The following is a 24,175-nucleotide window of genomic DNA, read 5'->3' as shown; positions in this document are numbered from 1 at the left end:
TCTCACCGTCTGGCTGAGGCTCTGTGGTACCTCAATGACATTGATATGTATTCCAGTGAATGAGTATCTTACTCCTGTCTACTTTATTGTGTTTCTTTTCTCCCCATAGCGGTGAGCCACACTCGTCATTTTCGGTTGTGGGAGGAGGGCGCCCCAGCCAGTGCAGGGGTACAGATCTTTGCTGAACTTGGTCTGACGGTGGAGCTGATGAAGGCGGCCAAGGAGGCCAGGAAAAGACGCGCGGTTGGCGCCATGTACCGAACGGCCGGCATCCCTGACGGCATCGGGCACAGCTCCACGGAGTTGCTCATGCAGCCCCGGAGCTCACTGGTAAGCACGCATAAAAAAAGAGGGAGAAAAAATAATTTAAATTGCTCAGACACAGTAAGTCCCACAAACCATCTGTTTGACTAAATCTACTCAGTCTTTCAGTGACCTCCCAATAACGACCAAACACTTCACCTCTTCTTTCCACCATCCAGTCAGACTATGTTTAGCTCAGTGCTGAAGCCCTGCAGCCAGGAAAGCCCACATCCATCCTGCACCAGTCTGCGCTCTGTCTGCTGCCTGTCCCAGTGAACTCTGCACACTCAGGATGATTTCCCCCTGAAAAGAGTCGTTGGGAAATATGCTTGTTCCCCTCGTTTCTGGAGGAGAAGATTGATTCTGTAGGGTGAACATGAAGCTGGAGCCAGCAGCATGTTAGCTTAGCTTCAACATGAAGACTGCAAACTAACAACAAACCAGGCTCTGTCTGGACCTGTTGCAGTGACCTCCTGAAGTCCTGTGACACTCTCTGACCTTTTGGTTATGACACTTCACTGTTTATATGTCCTGTTTTACAGAAGTCCTGTTTGGACTTCTGTAAAACACATGGTGGCCTCCGTAGAGGGGACCCATTCGAGAGTAAAGAAAACAACAATTCCTGCCACGAAGATTATTTTATATTCACTTTCTGCCAATAGATCCCTTTCACCTAAATCTTACACATTAAACCTTTAAGTCTGGGTAAGTAGGGAAAATATTCCCTCTAGTTTCTTGCTATCCCTTTAATTGTTGTGCTATTTCAAGGGATTTTGGGGGCTCAAGGCAAAAGAGAGCGGGGGGCCCAATATTGAACATAACCGAATAAAACAATACGCATAATTACCATCTTTAAACTATTCTTTTACCATCCAAATTATAAACAAAGTGCTTTGTAAATCAATAAAGATCCACAACCATCCCAGTCACGTTATATACTCACATTAAGACGTCCATCTACGAAAACACAAAAAGGACACGTTGCACTGAAACGACTTCATGCAGAGGCTGCCCATGGAATTTAGTAGATCTAAACGAATAAAGTCCCACAAGATGCCACATTTAAGGACAATAAAGGGGCTGATACATGTGGACTGTGTTTGGCTAAAGGCTCAGTGTCCAGCTGGGTTGCACCTTTGCTGGTTGCTGGACTACAGGGTACCACTGGTGCAGAATGGTGAGTAAGTATGGGAGCCATGGATCCTAGGTATTCATCCATAAAGTATTTCTTTATGTGTAAAGCACATGCAGCTGATAAATGAGAGGGGAAGCAGTGAAGAGGGAAGGGGGCAATATTTACTAGAGCTCTTAGAAATTGGTGGGTTCCTGCCTGAAAGTCTGTTGACCTACATTTATTTATTAGTTATTCCACTGCCTGAACGCGAGGGTCCTTAAATATCATAAACACGCCTGTCAGAGGGCATCTTTGTTTAGCGCTCGTCATGGGCAGCCGCTTACAGCTCGTCGTCTGGTTACAGGATGTCTGCGTCTGCTTTTAAATGACTCCGTCTGTTTTAGATTAGTGGACGAAATGGCAGATGACAAAAAAAAGTAAACACACAATATGATTATTGTGCGTTTGTGTTGAATGTCACCAGCCGAATAATACGAATCTGTGGAAAGCTTTGTCTTTCGTCGTGCTTTCCTGTGTGTCTGTTTCTCTCTCACACTCTCCTTTATAAATACCATCCCGTCCCTCCTGCCCACAAACCAAAACAGTCATACGCAACGCTCCAAAAATCCCAAACACATATGATTTTTATCTCCGTAATTCATCAGCCTCCTGCTATTGCTGTTAAGTGTGTAATTCAAAACAGACAGATAACAGCAATCAAGTTCCATTATATAAGTACCATTTGGGATCCAGTTGGCATTATCGCTGAAGATTCGGCATTCTGTATGATCACCGGCTTCACGGAAAATGGGTCAACGTCAACGGAGCATTGAGGTGCTCGTGCCGCACGTCTGTGCTGCGTGTTTTCTTGATCGACTCATTCTCTTCGGGCCAACTCTAAAGATTTGCTGTGATGAAGAAAAAAGTGAGTAGGATCATGGGAGCTTTGAGTAACTGTCTGTGCTCCCGAAACACTTCCTGTCCTGTGCACTGCAAACCAGCGCAAACAGATCGAGCCAGCGACGAGGGATACCCCAGAGCTGACATCCTTACTGAGTGGCCCAATGGATATAGCAGGATGGCTTCTTGGAAAGAGACGCTGGTTCAGGGCAAGAAGGACAAGAGGAGGGAGCAAAGTTAGCGAGGGAGGAAAGAAAGGAAGGAAGGGATCAGCCGAGGATTCTAAAAAGCAACAGAGCTGCTTCTAATTGGATTCCTCTGTTTCTTGCCATGCACCACATTTAAGCAACAGACCCTGCGCATGTCTTATGAACACAGCCTGACCCCCACCACAAGTGGCGAGCTGGTCTGATGTCTGGTCCTGCACTCTTTCATCCAGCACTCTATCCGACTCCAGGCCAGCCTTTCCCACACATCCAAAGATGTCCAGCCCCACTCATCCGACCCTGAGCACAGCTCCAGGTCCTCGAATGTCGGGCCACAAGTGAGGAGGCGTTTTCAGCTGTGGTGTTCTCTGGGTGTCTGCCACCTCAGCGTGTGCTGACCCGTAGGCCACTTCCTGTATGAGGTCACCAGCTCTCGGAAAACATCCATCACACAGGAGACACTGTGTAACCCTGCACAGGAAACGAAGTGGGTGCATGGGAGCACACACATGCAGTCCCCAGGCCCTGCCTTTACAAATGTTAGAGTTTATAAATCCTGCAACAACAGTGTGCGTGTGGTCAATTGTAAAAACAACACATCTTTATCCCAATTTTCTATCAACCACACACTGATGGAGCAACATCTGGAGCAGTTAGGGTTCATCTTCTTCTACCCGCTCTCTACCTATATTACTATTTTTCATTTAACGTATTATCTTCAGCAAAACATACATCAATAGACAAGGGGCAATGTAACACTTCTTTTCCTTTTCTCCACCAAAGAGGAAGCGAACAGCTCGTCCTCATCCAAACTCCTGCAGCTCAACTCTTGACTGGAGCCATGAAAAGAATCACAGATGTGATCTGGTCTCCTGTGGGATTGATTATAAATGTATTTCCCTGCACGTTATTTTATTTGCAGTTACAAATTGACATAGTAAAAATACACATGTAATCGCATTCAGGATGTGCAAACCAGTTATCTTGTACGAATCACAAGTGTTATGGTTTGGAAGATGATGTAGAAGAAAAAAAGAGTGTTGTAGAGATATTAGAATTCATCCTGATGGGGACCTGGGTGTGCAGTTATTGAGATATTTCAGTCTGGACCCAAGTGGGGAAGTGACCGACAAAGACACACACATTTTAACCCTCCTCCATTTCTATTAGTCCTGCTTTTATTTATAAGTCGCTGAGTAGGTTGATTAATAAATAACTTATCTGATCAGGTTAATTTGATCCATGTTTAATTTTTCATGGTTAATTATTTATTTTAATTGTGAATTAAATATAGCAGGGGCGGCAAAGCACTTTAAACTAATTGCACTTTGTGTCTCTGTTCATCAGTTGTCTCTGATGGTGAAGATGATCCCCAGCCCTGACTGGTTTGTCGGTGTGGACGGCATAAACCTTTGCGAGGGCAGCCAGTGGAAACAGGAAGTGACCATTGACCTCCAGCCGTATGATGCAGGGACGGACAGCGGATTCACTTTCTCCTCTCCCAACTTCCCCAGCAGTCCCCCAGAAAATATCACAATGGTGAGCTCCTGCATCGTTCACCAGCATGCATCCCTGCAATGATTTCATGGTGACACAAAGCAATGGGGATGGCTGTCGTTTTATTCTTTAAATAGTTCACCCGCATGTGAATGGGGCATAGGTATTAGCTGTCTCCACTTAAATGATTGGTTGGTGTCCCTGATGCCTGACCTGAAGAGATTTGAGTAAAAATGGCCTCTATTGCATCATACACCATCTTATCCGATTCTAGCATGTGTTTTAAAGTGAGCCATTGTGTTATTTAAATGTGAGATGACAGTCTGCTGGCTCTCCTGAAGAATCAAACCACACGGTTTTGCTCATTTAATTTTTTTCGCCAACTTGCTCAGATCACATCTCAGATGCCAAACCACCCGGCCAACTCCTTCTACTATCCACGCTTAAAGGAGCTTCCACCAATCGCCAGCATAAGGATCACCCGACAGAACGGATCACCTGGCCATCAATCCCCGATGTCCAATCACATTCTGCCCAACTCTATCAACCCCCGGCGCTTCTCAGGTGAGACCCACATGAGTGGTACCGATGCCTTTTACATGGGCCATCCAACATTTAAAACCAGATGATGATTAAAAGGAATATCCACAAAGACGTAAAAAAAAATGCTAAACCAGCAGAGATCACTGATACTTGTGTTGACTCACACATACTTCTTTCATTTCTCGTTCTATCTCTGCTCCACAAAGTGACACCACTGGACTGTGAAGTGTCTCTCTGGTCCTCCTGGGGTTGGTGTCTAGGTCCCTGCTCCAGAGGGGGTGTTCGTCACCGCACTCGTTATATCCTTTTGCGGCCGGCCAATGCTGGGACTCCCTGCCCTGAGCTGGAGGAACAGGCTGAGTGTGTCCCACACAGCTGTATGAAACTCCAGTAACCCACAGAGTGCACTGTTACAGACGCTGCCAGTATTCAACACTGACTCTCATGTTATCACTGCTGGACTGAGAAATGTTGCTTCATCTCGAGCATCTTCTTGATAATGCAGTGGATGTTTTGTCTTTGCTACAGCCAGATTGGGGGGAATTTAAGACTTGCTGCATTGTCGGTGGAGCACATTATCTTTTAGAGTGTACGCTCCTCCAGGTGTATTTGAATGAATTCTTTAAACAAAGCGATTATTACACATTGCCCTGGAAGGACAATAGAAATGTTCACAGGGAGATGCACAGCCTTCATTCTCTCACAAACTTTTACGAGACCTATCATTGTTGGTTCGTTTCCAACAACATATGTATTTAAAGTGCAAATGGATAGCAGCACAACAGAGTCAAAAATGTACATCTTGAACATGTGCACACAGAAATGTCCACACAAAGGTCCTTGCACATACTGCACACCTACAGGCATTAGTTTACATAGGTAACATATCCATGCTTGACACATGCAGCTCTTTCAAAAATAACCTCACACCCTGATTTTTAAATATCACCTTCCGCAAACATACAAAAATGGATAGCTGACTCAAAGCATAGGGCCAGTATGAAGACCCATTTTGTAACAAGATGCAGGTTTTTATTAAAAAGTAAAGATAAACATTTGTTTTATCATCTCTTTTGATATTTTAATGTTGATATTTTGTATATACTGTATAATGTATCTTATCTTGTATAAGTCATGAATAAATATGGAAGTGTTTTTCAATTGGAAGACATCTGTGATGATGTGATACCCTGTATGGCTTTGGATTTGCAGTATGTTTTATGTAAAGGCAAAGTTTGAATATAGAACTCTTGTAAAGCCAAATGACATTCTGGATTTGCATGGTTCCAGTAATACAATTCGACTTCTCTTTATTTGAACTCTCACAGCCTGAGAGCAGAAAATACACAGCTGTAAATATCACAGTATGAAAAGGTTACGATGCCTTGCATTCACCAAAATAGAAGTGACTTATTTATAGATGAAATTTATATGTATTCTCCTCCTTGTCCTACAGCTTGATAACCCAGTGCTTCATGCTTTAATCGTGGTGTTTGACGGGTTCATATATTACAGTAATGTCTAAATGAACATGCCGTAAGTGCTCACTGGGTGAAATCAAGTTTGTATCAGTGTAGCACCGCCTAGTGGTCATGATAAACAACTCAAGTACTACTGCTGTCACGACAATTACCACTGCTACTATAGACGACGACGACAACAACAACAACAACAACAAAGTCATTTTAATTTCAGTAAAAACACAAAGAGAGATAAATCATCTAAGGTATGATTTACCTACGTGCCTTATATTTAGTAATATGTTTTTTCTGTAACTTTTTTATTTAAATTTTTCTAAACTATACCTTTTTATTTTTTGTATGTCGAACAAGAGGCTGATTTACAACGGAAAGGTGTGTAGGAGAGGTGGTGAGCCTCCCAAACTGAGGGACAGTTCACCTTGTGATTAATTTAGCATAGACTGAATACGTGAGATGAGAAATAACAAATTAGAAAATATAAAGGGCGTTTAAGATGGAAATCTGACATGAGCGTATTCGACATAAACCAGGAAAAGAGTTTATGCCCTATAAATTATGCAAATCCGTCCGATTTTAGACTCTTGTGAGAATACAATTATGAAAATATTGCCTCATGTGCCTAGGCAAAAATAGAAATGAACACCAGCTCTGTTCAGATCTTAATAACAAGTACATCAATTGTGATATCTACCTAGAAAAGGGCAGGTTTGACTTGAAATGAAAGAATGTTGTATTTCATGGAAGGGGATGAACTTTTCCTCCCTGAGACGAGGAGGTCCGCCTCTGCTGCGCAAAATCCTGCAGGGAAAAACCAACAAAACAAAGCGTCCCACGGTGGTTTGTATTGCGCTGCTCGGCCCCGTCACTAGAGGTCACTGTCGCCGCGCATCCTCTCGCTGTGTGCCTCCGCAGTGCTGCCTGTCGACGAGGAGTGCGTTTGATTGTTGCAGGGCTCAATGGCGGACAGAGCAGGAGAGTTACGTTAGCACGGAGGACAATAACATCTCGACTACTTGAGCTCCTGGCGTGACTCGGTCCGCCGCTTTGTGCCCGCGGATGCACCGGCTGAGACGACCCCTCTCTCGCACTAACGTCGGTTAGAAAGTCGCCGTCGTTTTCTGCTAATTTCGTTCCGCTCTTGAGTTCCCATCCCGGGCGGAGAAGTTCCACTGTTGGACGGCAGCTCACGGAGGGCAGCTAGCTTGAGAGCAAACCATGGGGGACTCCCTCGAACTGATAGGGAAGCGTCTCCTCTTGCTCCTCAACGAAGGCACGCCTGCGAATGGATCCGAGCCGGGGCAGGCTGCCTGGCTCCGGGGGACGGTGCGGGCGGTGAGCGTTATCGGCCTGGCCGCCCCGGAGGTTAGCGACGCGGAGGCGAACACAACAACAAGCGCAGCTGCAGGACTGACGGTCAGTGTTTACATACAAACGATGCCGCACTTCATGGTGAAATACTCGCTAATAAATATTAAAACCGCGTGTTAGCCATTAAGTATGTTTCCTGCCGCATTAAGCTCCATTTTCACCACCACTGTCGGTAAGTTGGTCGACTCGTAACGTTAGCTCGCACATATATCAGCTAGCTACAAGTCGCAGGCAGTGAGGCGAAGCTAAACTCGAGGCCGGGGATTTTGTGGCCTTGGCTTTGTTAGATCTCTAGCTTTTGGACGAATGACATTCAGCTCCAGCTACACGAATCCTCGCACCGTAGCGATAAATGCTAAAGTCCATACATGTTAGAGGACATTTAATCATCGCCACATTGTTATAGATTTGTTTGAAGCAGCAGCGAAGATCAGCGTTAGCTTGTCAGTCGAGTTAAAGGCCGCACACGTCCATATCAAGGTAAACTGGGAATTTGTTCTACTTAACTTTCTGGTGCAGATCTTTAGATGTTCAGACTAACTCCAAACTTTTCAATTCAACTCAAACTTTAATTAATCAAACATTTGACTCAAATTCAAGCTTTGTGTAGTAAAATGCAGTGAGATTTGCCTAAAATGGGGCGGTGGGTGACCTACATAAAAGCTGTCTCTGACTAGCTAAAATGCAGGTTACTAGATAAATAAAAACATAACACGCATACTAGATTTATACATGACTTAAATCAATAACATTAAATATTTTAAATGAAACGAAAATATAACACTCTGATGGTCCTGTGACCCTTTGCAGAAAAAAAACCACTTTGTTAAACTCGAGCAAAACTATCCAACTTCAGAAGCAGGAGGGTGCACATCTGACTTTCGTAGACCAAGAGTGGTTCTCTGTTAAGCCTTCAACAAAAAGGATATTTTTTGATGATCCTTCAGTGATATATACAATAATGGGGCAGAGGATTGAACATGTCTGTTATGTTGGACAAATTGGTTCTTCGGTCCTGCTAACATTTTGAGTCCTGACAAGTGTACAGTCATACCGAGGTCCTTGATTCTAAGATGTGATTGTGCAGTTACAAAGGGAGTCAAAGACAAGTGCTCTCCCATATTTTTCTTCTACTCTCAAAACACTTTTCATAATCACAAACAAAGACATGTAAGACTCTTAAGTTTCTTTTTCTGTTTTTACGTCGCATATAGAGTCCTCATGACTCATTCCGGGTTATCGGGAGTGTAGATTAAGTGGTTTATTAAGATACTGGTAAATAATTGGGAGGAAAAATCTGTGTACATGGCACATGTTACTCATAGCAACAAATGTGTATGTAATGCTTTTTCCAAGCAGCCTTGATGGAGGTGTACTCTCTCTGATTGCCCTTCTGGTTTACCCTGTTTATTTCCATTTTCTGGCACACCGATACAATAGTTGTAGTTTAAAAAACTATACCAAAGGTATATGTTATTTATCGCTACTACTTAAGACCCAGTTTGTGTTTGTTTGTCTATTTGTGCAGCAGGATTATGTAAAAACTACTGAACAGATTTCCACGAGACTTGAGACATGAGCCAAGAAATAACCAATTAAATTTTGGCTTGGATCTGGACTAAGGGGTGTTTCTAGAAATGTTCTTGTTTTCACTTTAGTTAAGTTAGTATTTTTTTACATTTTGACCCAATTCCAAAGGAATAATTGACGTTTCCTGATGAAGGTGTATATATATCGATATACATACATAAAAACACAAATTATTCTCTCTCTGACTCACTCCACAGCTCCTTTTCCCCTTTCCTTTTGAATCTAGGCAGGTGGGCAATTGGCTAGTTAGTTATATCAGTTGTGTTAATCAATAACATTCCATGAAATGTTCCACCTGGACTCAACCCTGATTTGCCCAGAAGCAGCAAGCGACCATGGGAGTCAGGCACGGCACGCTGATAGCATCCCGGTCTGTTTCTCACAGCTTGTCTCACATTCACATTGAACAGCTGCTGTTAAAATCCTCTGAAGTGTCTGTGGTGTTTTACTTCACTGAAATCGACAAAGTGATACAATCAATTTAACATCATAGACAAGTGGGAGGTGTCATGATGTCTTCAGATTTTGTGATAAAGTCAGTGGTACAAATGTCACACTGTATATGAGAGAAGGAATGAAGTGAAGTTTACCATGTGCATTTCATTGTATTTGGAAACATTGGCAAATTAGTTTATTGTTCAGTCTGCTCATAAATGGTAATTGGTGCAGTTTTATTGTTTGTTTTTGGTCACAGTAAAGGTTATAAACATAAAAAGCATCTTCCATAAGGAGACAGGTATTCATGCCCACTGGATAAATGATTATGAAAAAATGTAATTATAAAAGACCAAGACACCTCCAACTGAGACATTTCCATTCACGACTACATAGAAGTCCCTAGTGTATGCCTGTAGTATATTATCATAGTAAAGAATACATTTACTATGGCAGTTTACATATCTCTGTATTGCCCCTAGTCAGCAACAAAGTTATTCTTGTGTTTGATGCCATGATTTGAATGTTGGCTTTTGTTAATTGTCGGCCATTTTCTGCTATTTATTCTTTAAACAAAAGCATCACGATAAATAATGATTGGCAGGTACTCCTTCCTTGTTATCCTACCAGCGGGCTTGTTAATGTGTGTCGGTCTGTCACATCTAGCTCTTTTATTGACCGGACCACTCTGAAGTTTGATTTGTAACAAATTTGCAAAAGAATAGGTTGTTTGATTGTATTGTACTAGTAACATGTATAAACTTACAATTTGACAAGACGCAGTGCTTCATACTGTTAGAAGCAACATTTGCATGAAAAGTTTACATAGAAAACGTACATTTTTAAATGATTTCATTTGCTTGTGTTACTTGAATGTGAATTCCAGTAAAGCAGTTGTCAATGAAAGTCCTTATGTTTACACTCTGTTCTCTGTGTTTCTCAATAGGTATTTGTGGAGTTTGAGAACGCTTCACAGCGGTGCTCCTGGGTGCAGGTGTATGATGAAGGGGTGAAAGGTGTGTTGGTAGAAGACTCTGTCGTTTGGGCCAATCGGAGTGACGGCACCGGGACTACTGGAGCCCCAGCATCATCCACTGCCTGGCCTGCTCTGGTGAGTAAACTGTTGGACAGGGGATAGGTGCAAGAAAGTCTGCTTTATACAAAATAGTGTGTATGACTTGTGGAAGTGGTGCGGGAGAACAAGACCCATCACTGCTGTCCAATCACTCTCCTGAACTTGCTGATGGAGGCCAGTCCAAGGAAACTGTAACATTCCCCTGACAAAAAATAAATAAATGAAGAGGTTAGGGCAGGTTAGATATGTAACGTGAACATACAGCCATAAAACACTGCATAAACAATCTGATATTTGAATGTGTTCTGGATTATATTTATAACTGGGGGGGAAATATCTAAAGAACTGCTGATGTCTGTGAATTGAATTCACAAGTTTGATTTTCCAGGTCATTGATATTTGTTTCAATATGAAATTTTGTCTATGCCAGACTCCGATGTTGGTGAAAGACACCATTCACTTCCCAGGCTTTCCAACCGAAACGGAGCTCACAATGGTTCACTTAATGTTTAAAGTCAGTTAATGTATTAACATTGGTATTATGAGTAGAAGTAAAAGATTACTGAATTCAAAACAGATATTTGGTGTTAGCCCTGAATATCACTTTAAGCGATTTTTTTTTTTTAAACAGATATTGCGCTTGTGATTAAAACAAATGTTCAGCCTGTTTAGTATTTTTCTTCATGCTCAGAGAATTTATTGGTGTTGTCTTTTTCCTCAGGTCTTCCGCTCACTCGTGGATAAAGTGGGTTTAGGTTCTTTGGTTCCTGTGGAGTATTTTGGAAACAAGAATTTTGAGTTCCTCCCTGATAACAAAACAATCCAGAGGTTTGAGGTGTGTATGTTTCTCTTAGTACTTGTTTTAACTTTTAGTAGTTTTAAACCAGCTAATTGAATCACAAAAAATGTAATAAAACATTAGTCAAACAATATTTATACTGAACATTTGATATAACTCTTGAAATGATAAAACTGTCATGGAAAATCCATTAAATATTATAGGCAGTATCAGTTAGTTGTCTCATGCTATACTCTAGTGAGAAGTTTTTGGTCCAGATTATTGCTGTGTAGTGAGCACTATGTCAGGACAGTGTGTACTGTCTCCTTGTACAGGTTGATAAAGACATAAGGCACCCTTTGCTGTTGGAGCATCCCTCGCTGCAGGCTGCCATCTCAAGCTGGCGCACTGACTTTGAACTGCAAGAAATCTTCAGGAAGGGTAAGACACCACATTCAACCAGTGTTAATTTTGTTTTCTTTTTCTACCTCTGTTCCTATCTTCAGTGGCTTGTCTTAAGGGGACAGAAAATTACTCGGGTAAACCGAGTTGCAGCCAAATACAGTATAATTGATGTTACTGGTGATGGATTCTTCATACATAAAAAAAAAAAAAGAAAAACAGGAATAAACATGATGTGCCTCCACACTGTTCCTGTGGTGTCATCCAAGTGTCCATAAGCCCCTTCCTTTAAATCCACTCAAAGCTGCATTATTTACACCATTTTCTAGTCTAAATTTCCTCTGATATCCTCCACTGGAGCCGCGTTCACACGCAACCACCGGGAACACCAAACACACTGCAGCTCAACTCTCGCCCAAGGGCATAAGTTACCATTGCTACTTCTGGTCTGGACTTTCTGGACTTTTTATGACACAGATTCTGATCTTAAATAACAGATATTTATCCATTTTCAGTAGTTTAACTCTTTAAACAAATGTAAATCTTGACAACCCAGTTTAAATAAGTGAAATTGTCTAAATAAACATCCTTTCGAGGTAAAACAAATGTATCACTTATCCATAACTGAAACATGTGACATGGTTGCACATCCAAAAGCAGCCTGTTGCAGTAGGTGTCAAAGTGGGTAGACATTATGTTGCTAATCTATTGGTGGTAATACTTCACTCGTTGAGCAAAACTAATCACCCCTAATTAAAATATCATCTAATGTACCATCTGATTAAGTTTGAATGTAACTTGTACCTTGTCACTGTTGCTCAGGTTCATACACTATTCAAGGACGCAGGGTTCTTGTGTACCAGCCAGAGTTTGAGGAGTGCTGGGCCTCAGGATTGGTCTCACAGCACGACCCTATTTCACACATTATGGAGATTACCTTGGATAAGGTAAAGGACTCGTATGTTTTGAGTGAGCACATTTGGGTTAATGTGTGAGAGGAAGCCACTAAAATAAAACCTATTTTGCCATAGGGAAAAGAGAATCAAATTGTAGATCCTCGTGTGATCCATGTCATGCTGGCAGAGGGGGAGGTAAGATTGTCATATTATAAGTCGGACTTAACTGTCTACACTCATTTATATTTTGTTTAAATTGTTTGTATTATCTGCTTAAGTTGTTTAAAAATGTATTTATGAAAATGAATTTCTTCTTATAATGTTTTTCCCTTTTTAGCTTGGAAAGAACGGTCGGCGAAGGAAGGACAGTGAAACAATAAAGGGTGATAGTGGACGTAGACGTAGGACTCCCTCCGAAGGCGAGGATGACCTAAACTTGAAACGTTTCAAAGGAGCTGGAGATGCGGGAGCTAACGCACAAAACTGTGTCGATTCCATCAAACCCCCCGCGGAAGGGATGGGGATCTGGGTTGGAGACTCCGGTGAAAGAGTCAGCAGCACAACCAAAAATGGGAGCTCTTCAGATGGAACCTTCGCTCAGGGAAGGGTGTCATCCCCCAATACTATTTCCTCACCCGAGATGGACCAATCAAATGCTACCCCTCCTCGATATCCAGCACACGTCAAAGAAAACGGCCGCTCACTCACCACACAAGTGGTAGCAGACTCCACAACCCCTGTTTCCCACACCCCCACTCCTCCCCCCCTCAAACCAGCCCCCTCTCCCTTCTCCACCACATCTTTCCCTTCATTGGGTCAGATGCCAAGCCTGGTCCCTGGGGCCCCTGCCCCCAAGGCCTCCCCGTCCCCCCAGCCAGACCGAGAGGATGCTTCCCAGTCGCCCTTTTCCAAAACGGCTGCTCTTGTTTCCCCGGGGCCTGTCACGATTTCTTGGTCACATGACAGTGGCCCTAGTGTGGCACTTTCTGCCGCTGTTGGTTTTAGTTCTAAAGCTCCCGCCTGGGGAAGCCAGACTGAGGTAAGACAATCAATGATCAGTACTGTCAGCACCATTATTTGATGTTCATCATAATCTTATTTCTGTAATTAATATAAATTAACTCAACCATATTGTTTTGTTTCTTAGGGGTCGAAAACTGCCTTGGGTTTTCGTTTGCCCCAGGCTGCTCCAGCTGCTCCTGGATTTGGAGATGCTACCTCTCAGACCAATGGAGCTCCGACCCCTACCACAACCTCCCAGGACACTTCCAGACCTTTTGGTTTTGGCTTTGGTGGTGCAAAGAGTGATTCTCAAACCCAGCCAGACCAAAACTTGTTTTTCCAGTGCATGACCCAGAATTCTGTCCCAAGCCTAACTGCTGGTCAGACCCAATCCAAGGACCTCAATTACTTCACCACAGTGTCGGAGAGCCTGAGTAAAGAGCCCCCAAGCCTTTTCAAGCCTGCAACTTCCACCGAAGGGCTGAAAAAGCCCAATCAGCCGAAAGTGCCTGACACCCATCCAACAGGAAATGGTGTACTCAACAAACTGTCATCAGGAGGAAGAGGCTCGAGTATAAGTATTGGTGGTCAGGCAGCCGCCCCTGGAGCCCAAAGTGCTTCTAAGAAGAGCAGTAATAATGTAACTTCCATGGGGGGTTTAGGCATGCAATCGGGTTTTACTTCTTCAGATAGCCACCAGAACCTTTTTCTGCAAGCCTCCAAAGAGCCCACTAATCCATTCCTGGCATATGGGGACAAAACCTCCCACACACCGTTTGCTGGACTCGGTGGGGCTGAGCCACAGACCCTGGGTCCTACCTCGGACAGCAAGCCGAACTTGTTCACTATGGCAGAGCCGCCTAAGGGGATTCTGTCTTCCTCTTTCCAATCACTCACGGCAGCTGCTTCACCCAGCTCTTCCTCCACTCAAGCGCCAGCCGTGTCTCAGAAGTCACAGAGTGAAGGGGCTTTGACCAAGGAGGAGCAAGAGGCTGCGGAGATGCCATCATCCACCTCAGGCTGCCGCATGTTTGGAAGCATCCCTGGTGGAATGGAAGAAGAGCCTGTGTCCTTTGAGAAGAGCCAATCCCAGAAGTTTACCCTGGAGGAAAGAAGCCAAGCATCCAAACGTGACTCTGACTCCAGCAGCAACAGTGATCTGTCAGACCTGAGTGAGAATGAGGAGGGCCCAGAGAAGGGCCAAGTCACACCACTCCCCATTAAGGATGGTGCCATGTTGCAGAAAACTAAAGTCCAGGGGGCTACTAAGGGCCGTCCACGTAACAAGCCGTTCAAAGGTAAGACTCTTGAGTGTGTTTGTAATCCTTTGGTACAAACTGAGATTCGGAACTAACACTTAAGTTGTGTCCTTCAGTGGGCCAGTCTGTGTTAAAAGACCAGAGCAAGGTGCGTCGCCTGAAGCAGTCTGGTGAGTCCTTTCTCCAGGATGGTTCCTGCATCAATGTAGCTCCTCACTTGCACAAATGCCGTGAGTGCCGCCTGGAGCGCTACCGCAAATATCGGAATACGGATGAAGATACTGATGATGATGATGACCCAAATGTAGCCTGTCGTTTCTTCCACTTCAGAAGGTGTGTAGTCTTTTTAAGACACTGAGTGTCATGATGGCAAGTTTGGGGAATAGACAATGTTATAATTTCCCCCAAAATCGTTTGTTTACTGAATCAACTTTTCTTTTTTAAATCTTTGACCAGGTTGGCTTTCACTCGTAAAGGTGTGCTGCGCGTGGAAGGCTTTCTGAGCCCTCAGCAGAGCGATTCCATGGCTATGAGTTTGTGGCTACCTGCACCAGCTGTTCAAGAGGGGCTGGACCTTGATACATCCAAGTACATCCTGGCCAATGTGGGAGACCAGTTCTGTCAGTTGGTCATGTCTGAGAAGGAGGCCATGATGATGGTGGAACCTCACCGTAAGTATATAGGCATCTGCTCTTTTTCTTCACGTTCAATCTCTTCATCTTAACACTCAACCTTTCAGATCGGTTTATATAATTGTTTTTTGATTCCTGTCCTTCAGAGAAAGTGGCATGGAAACGTGCTGTGCGAGGCGTCAGAGAAATGTGTGATGTGTGTGAGACCACCCTCTTTAACATCCACTGGGTGTGCCGCAAGTGTGGCTTTGGAGTTTGTCTGGACTGCTATCGGCTCCGCAGGAACAGGCCAAGGGAGGGTGAGTTAAACAGTGACATTTAGAGATCTTTATCGTGTTCACTACATTATTCCAGTGTTAAATGAACATTTTCAAAAGCAAACCGGGCTGTTGAACTTTTTTCTAACCATTATTTCCAGCTGTATCACAAAAAAAAAACACGTCAGTGTTGTATTTGTCAATTCACAGCTCCCTTACTGGAACTCATCACCTCATCAAGCATTTGTGCTTCTTATGGAGGAGTGAAACGTTTTTTTGGCGCAAGTATCAAATTTATTTTTTCTCCTTTTTAGATGTGGACGACGTTTCAGAGGACGAGGTTTTCTCTTGGTTGAAATGTGCTAAAGGTCAACCTCATGAGCCACAGAACCTCATGCCTACGCAGATTATACCTGGGACAGGTAACATTTGCTTTATGAAAGAATCATCAATTCAGAGCATCAAGTATTTAATATGATCTTGTATCAGTACAATAAGAGCTGGAATGATTGATTTAATTGTCCATCTCTTTTAGCTCTATACAACATAGGAGACATGGTGCATTCAGCAAGAGGCAAGTGGGGTATTAAGGCCAATTGTCCATGTACCAGTCGACACACCAAGCCTCTTGTGCGCCCTTTTGCTCCCAATGGGATTTCACAGGTAATGTTTTTTTTTTTATTCAAAAGTTTTTATATCTCCATGAAGAAGGCGTTAACATTTAGTTATGCATGTCTCTGCAGTCTACAACGAGTGGTGGCGGCAGCGGCCTTATAGCTGCAGCTTCTGGTTTTGGCACCACACCAAAATCAGAGGGAGAAGCGTCAGCCATCAAAACAGAACCTACACAAACGGCAGCACCATCAGACAGTGGGGGTGGGGAGGTTGTGGGCAGTACTAGTAACTCCACCAGTGGCACGTCCTCCCCCTGTAACCTCGCCCTGTCCTCTGCCAAGGAGTCGCGCTCATTGGGAGAGGGCAACAGCTCTGCTCTGCACTGGCTGGCAGACTTGGCCACACAGAAAGCCAAGGATGACACCAAGGGTAAGTAGGAAAGAGGCAATAAAGAGTCGGTGTAATTTGAGCCCCTCAAAAAATTCAAATCTTTATTAAAGTTGAGGTTGCATCACCATTTTCTTCCAGAATCTGGTTCACTTCGGGCCATGATGAGTCGAGACAGCCGGCCTCCCTTCGGTTTTGACTCACTCAGTGCCCTGTCAAAGCCATCTGCTTCTAGCCCTAAGCTATTTAACAGCCTGTTACTGGGCTCAAGCATGGCCCAGTCCAAGCCTGAGGGGTCCAGTCTGCGGGATCTGCTCAACTCTGGACCAGGAAAACTCCCCCAGGGTCCTGGAGAGAGTGGCGTACCATTCCCCTCCGTCTTTAGCACAGCAGGCGTAAGTAGAAACCCTTATTATTCTGTGTAGTCTTTAACCCCTAACCATATTTATGTTTATCTCATATTTTGGCTCTATTTTATTTAGTTTTATTTAAATGTGTAGATTTACTGTGAAATTTCTCATTCCTAATGCTGTAGTCCTTTTCAAGCCACTGTATAACGTCTTTCAGAAATGTTACGTAAAGTTGTTATTATTTATAATATCACGACTGTGGAAAAACACATATATTAATAGTTATAGTTGAACAGATTATAATTTGTGTTATTGCCATCGACTGGGGTTGTAATTAACCAAATCGTTCACTTGAAAAACAGGAGAAATAGTGCTACCTTTACTGTATATTACTCAAGTGTAAATACAAGTACACAAGTGAGTAACAAAAGCCCCTCTTGTGTCTCTTAGAGTGATAAGCTGAAGAGCAGCCTCCCGAACTTCCTCGATCACATCATTGCCTCGGTTGTAGAGACCAAGAAAGCAGAAGGCCGTCGCACTGGGGCCTCTGAAGGTGGCGAGCTTTCTGCTTTGGGGGGCCGCAAAGATGGTGTAATGGGCCTTAGTGTTTTAGAACCACATACCTCGCACTCCTGGCTCTGCGATGGACGACTCCTCTGCCTACAAGATCCCAGCAACGGCAACAACTGGAAGATCTTCAGAGAGTGCTGGAAGCAGGGACAAGTAAGAATGACACGATAAGGATGATGGTTGGCTGTTGGAAAAACTTTGGTCGTAATTTACCTGTGTTGATTTGTGTTGCTCTGCCTGCTGTCTGAACTCTTCGATGTGTCCAGCCTGTGTTGGTGTCAGGGATACATAAACGTCTGAAGTCTAATTTGTGGCGTCCTGAAGCCTTCAGTGAGGAGTTTGGAGACCAGGATGTAGACCTGGTCAACTGTAGAAATTGTGCCATCATCTCTGATGTGAAGGTGCGAGACTTCTGGGATGGTTTCCAGGTCATCAAAAGTGAGTCCCCAATAAATTGTAAAAAAAAATTGGCTTTATCTCCCTTTGACTGTATTTAATGCCCATTTCTCTCTGGTGTCAGTTATATAACTAATGTTATTTTTTTGTGAATGTAGAGAGACTGCAAGATACTGACGGCCAACCCATGGTGTTGAAGTTAAAGGACTGGCCTCCAGGTGAAGACTTCAGGGACATGATGCGCACAAGGTTAGGAAACCAGAAATATGTTGTTCATATAATGTCATCATCCCCAGAAGGTAGGACTGGGCGATAAAACGATAAAGATAATTATGCAAAATAACCTGTCCTCGATAGAAATATAAGACACGATCGTTAAAAAGTCGATAAAACTCGTTCCATCCTTTTTTGACAGACAATAAAAACAGCCAATAATAATGAGAATAGCGCAGCATGGAATCAATCATGTGGGTGGAATAGAGTTACAACCACGTCAGGTTTGGTTGATGCACAGAGCGTAGGAGTAGCTGCAGCACACCTGCTAAGGTTTGAGCTACTGCCGCCGTGCACACCAGAATGTTAAGAGTAGGAGCAAGATAAAAGAGAAAATGATGACAGGAAATGTAGCAGAGTAGCGTGCAGTGCAAATTGTGTCAAAAGCATGTTCCCACAAAGATAGGTAATACCACTAATCTAATTTACCTTGATGTGATAAGATTTTTTTCCATATCACCCAGCCCTACCAGAAGGATTTATTTACAAATGTGCAACATAATAATCATATAGAATAATGTGTATTGTATTAGGGTTATAAATTGAATGGATGGTACATGCACAACTCAGACAATAAAGTAGGAATTGGAATTTCTCATTTTTCATGTGCCATTTTTTGTAGGATCCTGGTGATTTGATGATTTGTCTCTTTTGGTGCCTTCACTTGCATGATCTTTTCATAGTTTGTTCATCTTAATCTTATTCTTTTTTTATCTTCCCCAAAAAAATGTTTGTGTGCATTATCTCAAACATTTCAACTGAGGTTAGCTTCAGGATTCTTTGAACTAATTTGTGAATCCTACTTCAGTCAAATTTGATTTGCATAGCACCTATTTACCAATCACAGTTTGTTTCACAGGGCTTAGTTGTAAGGTCATTTATTCGATTCATTCCTCATACTTTTCCCAGGTTCGATGATCTGATGGATAACCTCCCCTTGCCTGAGTACACAAAGAGAGATGGTCGTCTAAACCTTGCTGCCCGTCTGCCCAACTTTTTTGTGCGTCCTGACCTCGGGCCTAAGATGTACAATGCCTATGGTAAGAACCTTGGCTGAACTTTTCATCCAGTGTTAGCTCACCTGGATGTGTCATCGCTTTCTCCCCTTCCCTCCATTGTATACCCTATTTGTCTTCATCTTCTCTCTCTCTCTCTCCCTGCCTTGCCGTCCCCAGGCTTAATCTCCAGTGAAGACAGAAAGGTGGGAACCACTAACCTTCATCTGGATGTATCTGATGCTGTCAACGTCATGGTGTATGTTGGCATCCCTCAAGTTGATGCAGGCCAGGAGCACGGTCAGTAAACACAAATGAGATCACAAACACTACTTGCATCCCGAGAGACATTTTTTTACAATAATAAATGCAAATTATTTGATTTAATTTCTAATACTAAACACATTCTGTATAATAAACTATAATATAAAACGAAAACAAATGTCAAGCATTGGATCGCACTCATTCCACCTTGGTCCATCTCATCTCCCACAAACAATCATGCAGAACATTATCAGAGCTGTTTTCCATCATGCTTGTACTGTTTTAGTTGCTCCAGGCTTGATTGGCTTGGATAGGACCCTGAGTTCACCCTCCAGTCTGTCTCATTCATTTACATTGTGGCAAATATTTCTCATTCACAGAGGCAGATCTGTCTGGACACAAAGGTCTGTAGACTTTCAATTGTATCACTTCACCAGCATGCCCTTCTTCTTGACTAACTCCCCATCTAATCTCCTCCACCCTATCCTTATGTTACTGTCTGTAAAGTAGGGGCCAAAGCACTGGGACCCATCTGTTAGTTTCTATTGTGGCTTTTTTATTCATCCCATCCTCTATTTTTATTTAAATACTTACTTTGTTTACACCTCAGTTGCCATTGGAACTTCTATTGTTTGCCTTTGGCGATCCACTCGTTCTTTTTCTTAATTCATTTCAGGGATGGAGTAAAATGTGTCTAGCTGTCGGGTTCGGTTAGTGCAGTAATGGGAATTCTTAGAATCAACACAGATCCCACAGGATCTCATAGTTACAGCAGTATCTTCAGTTCCTGCCAGCTTTGGGTCATCTGTGCTCTTGTCCCAACACTGTGGGTGAAGAATTTTGAACGAAGGGCATTTAGTATTGGCATATGCATTTCCTTGCAGGGTTCCCCTCACTCATTACAGTAACACAGAGTCTGACCATAGGCATGCTGTTGTTGTACACCAACCCGACCCTGTCATCAAGAGACACTGCCAATGGCCCCTTTGCTCCCCTTTATGTGTGCGTTGATGTTTATGTTTTGTCCTCCAGAGGTCATGACCACCATCGAGGAGGGCGATGTGGACGAAATGACGAAGCGGAGGGTGTATGAGGCGAAAGAGAAACCTGGAGCTCTCTGGCACATCTACGCTGCCAAAGACGCTGAAAAGATCAGAGAACTGCTCCGAAAGGTCAGCAGCAACATGTCTTTACGAACTAGTGTCTCATCTCTCAAGCTGCACCGACACTGGCTGAGCATGTGAAATATCTTAACCTCAGACCCAGCATTCTTTAAAAACGGCATATGAACAGTGCATTACCTATGTCATCGTGTCAGCACATAGCCATTACAATGCACAAACAGAAATCGGAGAGATCAGCTGCTTTCCATCAACCAAAATAGCTGTATGGTTCGCATGGATCACCTGCATAATGCCGTTGTTAATCTATATCTGTGTCAGGTGGGAGAGGAGCAGGGTCAAGAAAACCCCCCAGACCATGACCCCATTCATGACCAGAGCTGGTACCTGGACCAGGTCCTGCGCCGCAGACTCTATGAAGAATATGGTGTCCAGGGGTGGGCCATAGTACAGTTCTTGGGAGATGCTGTATTCATTCCTGCTGGAGCACCACACCAGGTCAGTATGACAGCAAACATAACTTCTAGATGCTTGATTCAAGGTACGTGGTCATGTTTTCATCTCTTATCAACATATTTTACATTCTCTGCTCTTCCCTCCCAGGTGCACAACTTGTACAGCTGTATCAAGGTGGCTGAGGACTTTGTTTCTCCTGAGCATGTGAGGCATTGTTTCAGACTGACCCAGGAGTTCAGACACCTGTCCACTACTCATACAAACCACGAAGACAAGCTACAGGTCGGTCTGCTTTTCTTTCATGTCATTTCAGTGTCAAGCCATTTTCAGACCGACCTCAATGGGGAAATCCGGAGAATTGGCTATGGAGTTTACCCCGTAGTCTGCCTTTCACACATGCACAACACAGCCAGAGGTTTTCTGCACCGACGTGTTCACAATAGCATAAAATCCTCCACATTAGTCAGGTGAGAGGTGGAGCAGCCGAGTGCAGCATACAGAGGCAGGAAGTAAAGTATTAACCTCGCTGTGGAGATCATCTTCACAGCACCCTGAAACTCTCCTGACATCATCATCGGTGGTCACCTTATATAATCTGCTGGTTTCACGTGGAGGGATAACATAGAAGTTGGGTCTAGTTCAACCAATATAAGCAACCAAACCATTTCCAGTATGCATACCTCCGACTGACGTTTATAACAAGGTTCTTCTGAAGGCAAACATGGTATTGTGTTTACATTCCTATTAAAAGATTGAAGTCAGTCCCCAGCCTGAATGAGTTATTGATGTTCTGAGGCAGGAGACTGTTCCCCCGTCTGTCATCGTTTTAACAGACTCTTCTGTCATTCTCCTCAGGTGAAGAACATCATCTATCACGCAGTGAAGGACGCTGTTGGGACTATGAAGGCCCATGAACCGAAACTAGCACGCCCTTAGTTCCGCTCACTTAACGCTGTTCCAAGACAACCACCCTCTGAAGACCACACCACTACACACACACACACACATACACACACACAGCATTACACACCTACATACACAAGCTACAGAGTACAGAGATAGTGTAGCGTTTTTTTGGGCAGTGAAGATTTGTTTTTGCGGAAAGAGAACATTTGATCTGGGGAGGGTTTAGACAGGGAGGGGTGAGTCAATGTTCCGATTAAAGAAGTCCTTTATCGCTGTTGAACAGTACGCTCAAACTTGTCTAGTTGTTTTTCTTTTTTTTCTGATTAACTTCGTATTTAAAGTCAGTGTGTTTGTTCTGTTGTTCTCATTGTATATCTATGATGTGAGAGTAAGGGAGGTTAAGCTGACGTGCCTTTGGAGCAGAGGTTCAGCTACTATATAAGCGACTGACAAAATGTGAGTACTGGGCTAACTTTCCTATTTTGATGACGTCGATATTTTTTTTTCTTCAATAGGAGCAAGGTTAACCTGTTTTTGTAGATTTTTTTCGTTGTTGGAGTTTTTAAACAGCTGATTGCTTCGGCCCTCTGTGGCTGAAATGAATTTGGGAAGCAGCCTGTGAAGTGAAGCAGACCAAAGTTTTGTATTTTAGTTTTCTTATTTCAGTTTTAGAAAAAGAAGTCTTTTCTTTGTATACACCACAAGACAATGATCAGAAGGACTTCAGAGGGGGCAGTTTTTTTAAGTCATGGGTTTGGTCACCTGTCTTTGTCCCATGGACTGAATGAACGGAAGATTTCCAACACCATTGTTCAAAAAATCCCAATTGCAGCTGAACAGAACTACTGGCCATTAACATCGTATCAATATATATTGATCTTAGCAGTCTGTTTGATTTTTCACAATAAAAGTTACAAAAATTACTGTTGGCGTCATGTGTATCTTTAAGGGTTCCTACGGTCATAAAAAAACCTGGAAAAGAAATGGAATTGTAAAATGTGTATTTCCAAGCATGGAAAAGTTCTTGAAAAAAATATAATCCCCAAAGTTTTGGAGAAGTCATGGAAATTTGTTATATTCATATTTTCATGTTGTTTATTTACGACTGAGAAGCTAATGAAAAAAGGGTCCAGTGCATCACCAACTGGTGAGAAGCATGCAGTGCCTTGAGGGTTAGAGCTTGAGCTGTGCGTGCGTCAAATGAGAAGAATGTTGCACTCCCTTGTAAAGGCTATGTAGACGATTCAGTGTGCGATGAAATCCTCTGAGAGTTCAGTGAGTTTTGTGACTCAGCTGCTCTTCAGGCCAACTTCAGGGAGTTTGACCCCAAAACAGACGGGTTGGCTACCGTCCTGTACGAGACAATGGGGTCGAAACCAATCATTTTCAGGAGTCCAGGATGTGGTGAAGGTACTGCTTGTTCTGTCTCATGGACAGGCCAGTGTGGAGCGTGGATTCTCAATCAACATGTAAATGATCGTAGAGAATCAGAAGGAGATGTACCTGGCGGCTCGCAGGCTCATCGTCGACCATGTCAGGTCTTTTGTTGGCGTGAAAAAGGTTGAGATCACCCAAGAGCTGTTGCTTTTAGCTGCAAGAGCCAGGCAGTAGTACCATGGGCACCTGGATGAGGAGAAGAGAAAGAAGGAGAGGCATGTTATTGACCTGAAGAGTCAGGCCCTAACATATGAGCTGGATAACTAGAAAAAGAAGAGGGCAAGAATGGAGGCTGATATTAGCGCACTTCACAAATCAGCAGATGAATATGCTAAGTAAATTATTAAAATACGAATGAGCCATACATGTGAACACTAGTAAAGCAAATTAGCTTTTATTTATGAAAAACTGACTACAAAATCTTCCTTGCAGATAAACCAGGTTTGCTGAACACCATGTTTTGTAACCTCACTGTGCATCAGAGATTGAATCTAAAAAGCTCGGCACACAAACAATAAACCGTGACAGTATATGGTAGAATTGTCTGAGGAGGGCTCACCAATGACATGGAATAAATCTGAAGTAGCTCCAGAGTTTTAACACAGGCCAAGAAAAACAGGCCATTCCACACAGACCATGTTTGAAATTACACACATTTTACGAAAAA

The 24,175-nt window shown here is 43.2% G+C and overlaps 2 protein-coding genes across 2 annotated transcripts in view; both read left to right on the top strand.

The window, feature by feature from the left end:
• spon2a (spondin 2a, extracellular matrix protein) overlaps positions 1-5,724 on the top strand; it is an 11,874-nt gene extending 6,150 nt beyond the window's left edge. Inside the window, exons 3-6 of the mRNA XM_053428890.1 lie at positions 110-330; positions 3,871-4,062; positions 4,413-4,584; positions 4,770-5,724. Of these exons, the coding sequence (XP_053284865.1) occupies positions 110-330; positions 3,871-4,062; positions 4,413-4,584; positions 4,770-4,957 (773 nt within the window). The 3' untranslated portion in view covers positions 4,958-5,724. The remainder of the gene's footprint in view (positions 1-109; positions 331-3,870; positions 4,063-4,412; positions 4,585-4,769) is intronic.
• Positions 5,725-6,962: 1,238 nt separating this feature from the next.
• Positions 6,963-22,994, top strand: kdm3b (lysine (K)-specific demethylase 3B). The gene is made up of 25 exons (XM_053428484.1): positions 6,963-7,457; positions 10,384-10,548; positions 11,234-11,347; positions 11,626-11,731; positions 12,515-12,639; positions 12,724-12,783; positions 12,926-13,627; positions 13,736-14,888; positions 14,966-15,182; positions 15,306-15,520; positions 15,628-15,780; positions 16,053-16,160; positions 16,274-16,401; positions 16,482-16,782; positions 16,882-17,135; positions 17,541-17,813; positions 17,927-18,098; positions 18,215-18,305; positions 19,239-19,369; positions 19,505-19,624; positions 19,969-19,992; positions 20,621-20,760; positions 21,031-21,207; positions 21,313-21,447; positions 22,021-22,994. Exons 1-25 carry the CDS (start codon positions 7,260-7,262, stop codon positions 22,099-22,101), a joined length of 5,343 nt encoding a protein of 1,780 aa, XP_053284459.1. The 5' UTR covers positions 6,963-7,259; the 3' UTR covers positions 22,102-22,994.
• The last annotated feature ends 1,181 nt before the right edge of the window (positions 22,995-24,175 follow it).

The sequence above is a fragment of the Pleuronectes platessa genome, chromosome 8, assembly GCF_947347685.1.
Source record: "Pleuronectes platessa chromosome 8, fPlePla1.1, whole genome shotgun sequence".
In the NCBI taxonomy this organism is placed as follows: Eukaryota; Metazoa; Chordata; class Actinopteri; order Pleuronectiformes; family Pleuronectidae; genus Pleuronectes; species Pleuronectes platessa.
Note: the sequence above shows the minus strand (reverse complement) of the source record. Positions and strands in the feature narration are given on the sequence as shown.

What these genes read in the sequence shown, in the direction of transcription:
- kdm3b (XM_053428484.1), top strand. Translation starts at nt 7,260, where the DNA reads ATGGGGGACTCCCTCGAACTGATAGGGAAGCGTCTCCTCTTGCTCCTC. An exon ending in CCTGGGGAAGCCAGACTGAG is followed by an intron (nt 13,628 to 13,735) that starts GTAAGACAATCA and finishes TTTGTTTCTTAG; the next exon opens with GGGTCGAAAACTGCCTTGGG. An exon ending in AGCCAAGGATGACACCAAGG is followed by an intron (nt 16,783 to 16,881) that starts GTAAGTAGGAAA and finishes ATTTTCTTCCAG; the next exon opens with AATCTGGTTCACTTCGGGCC.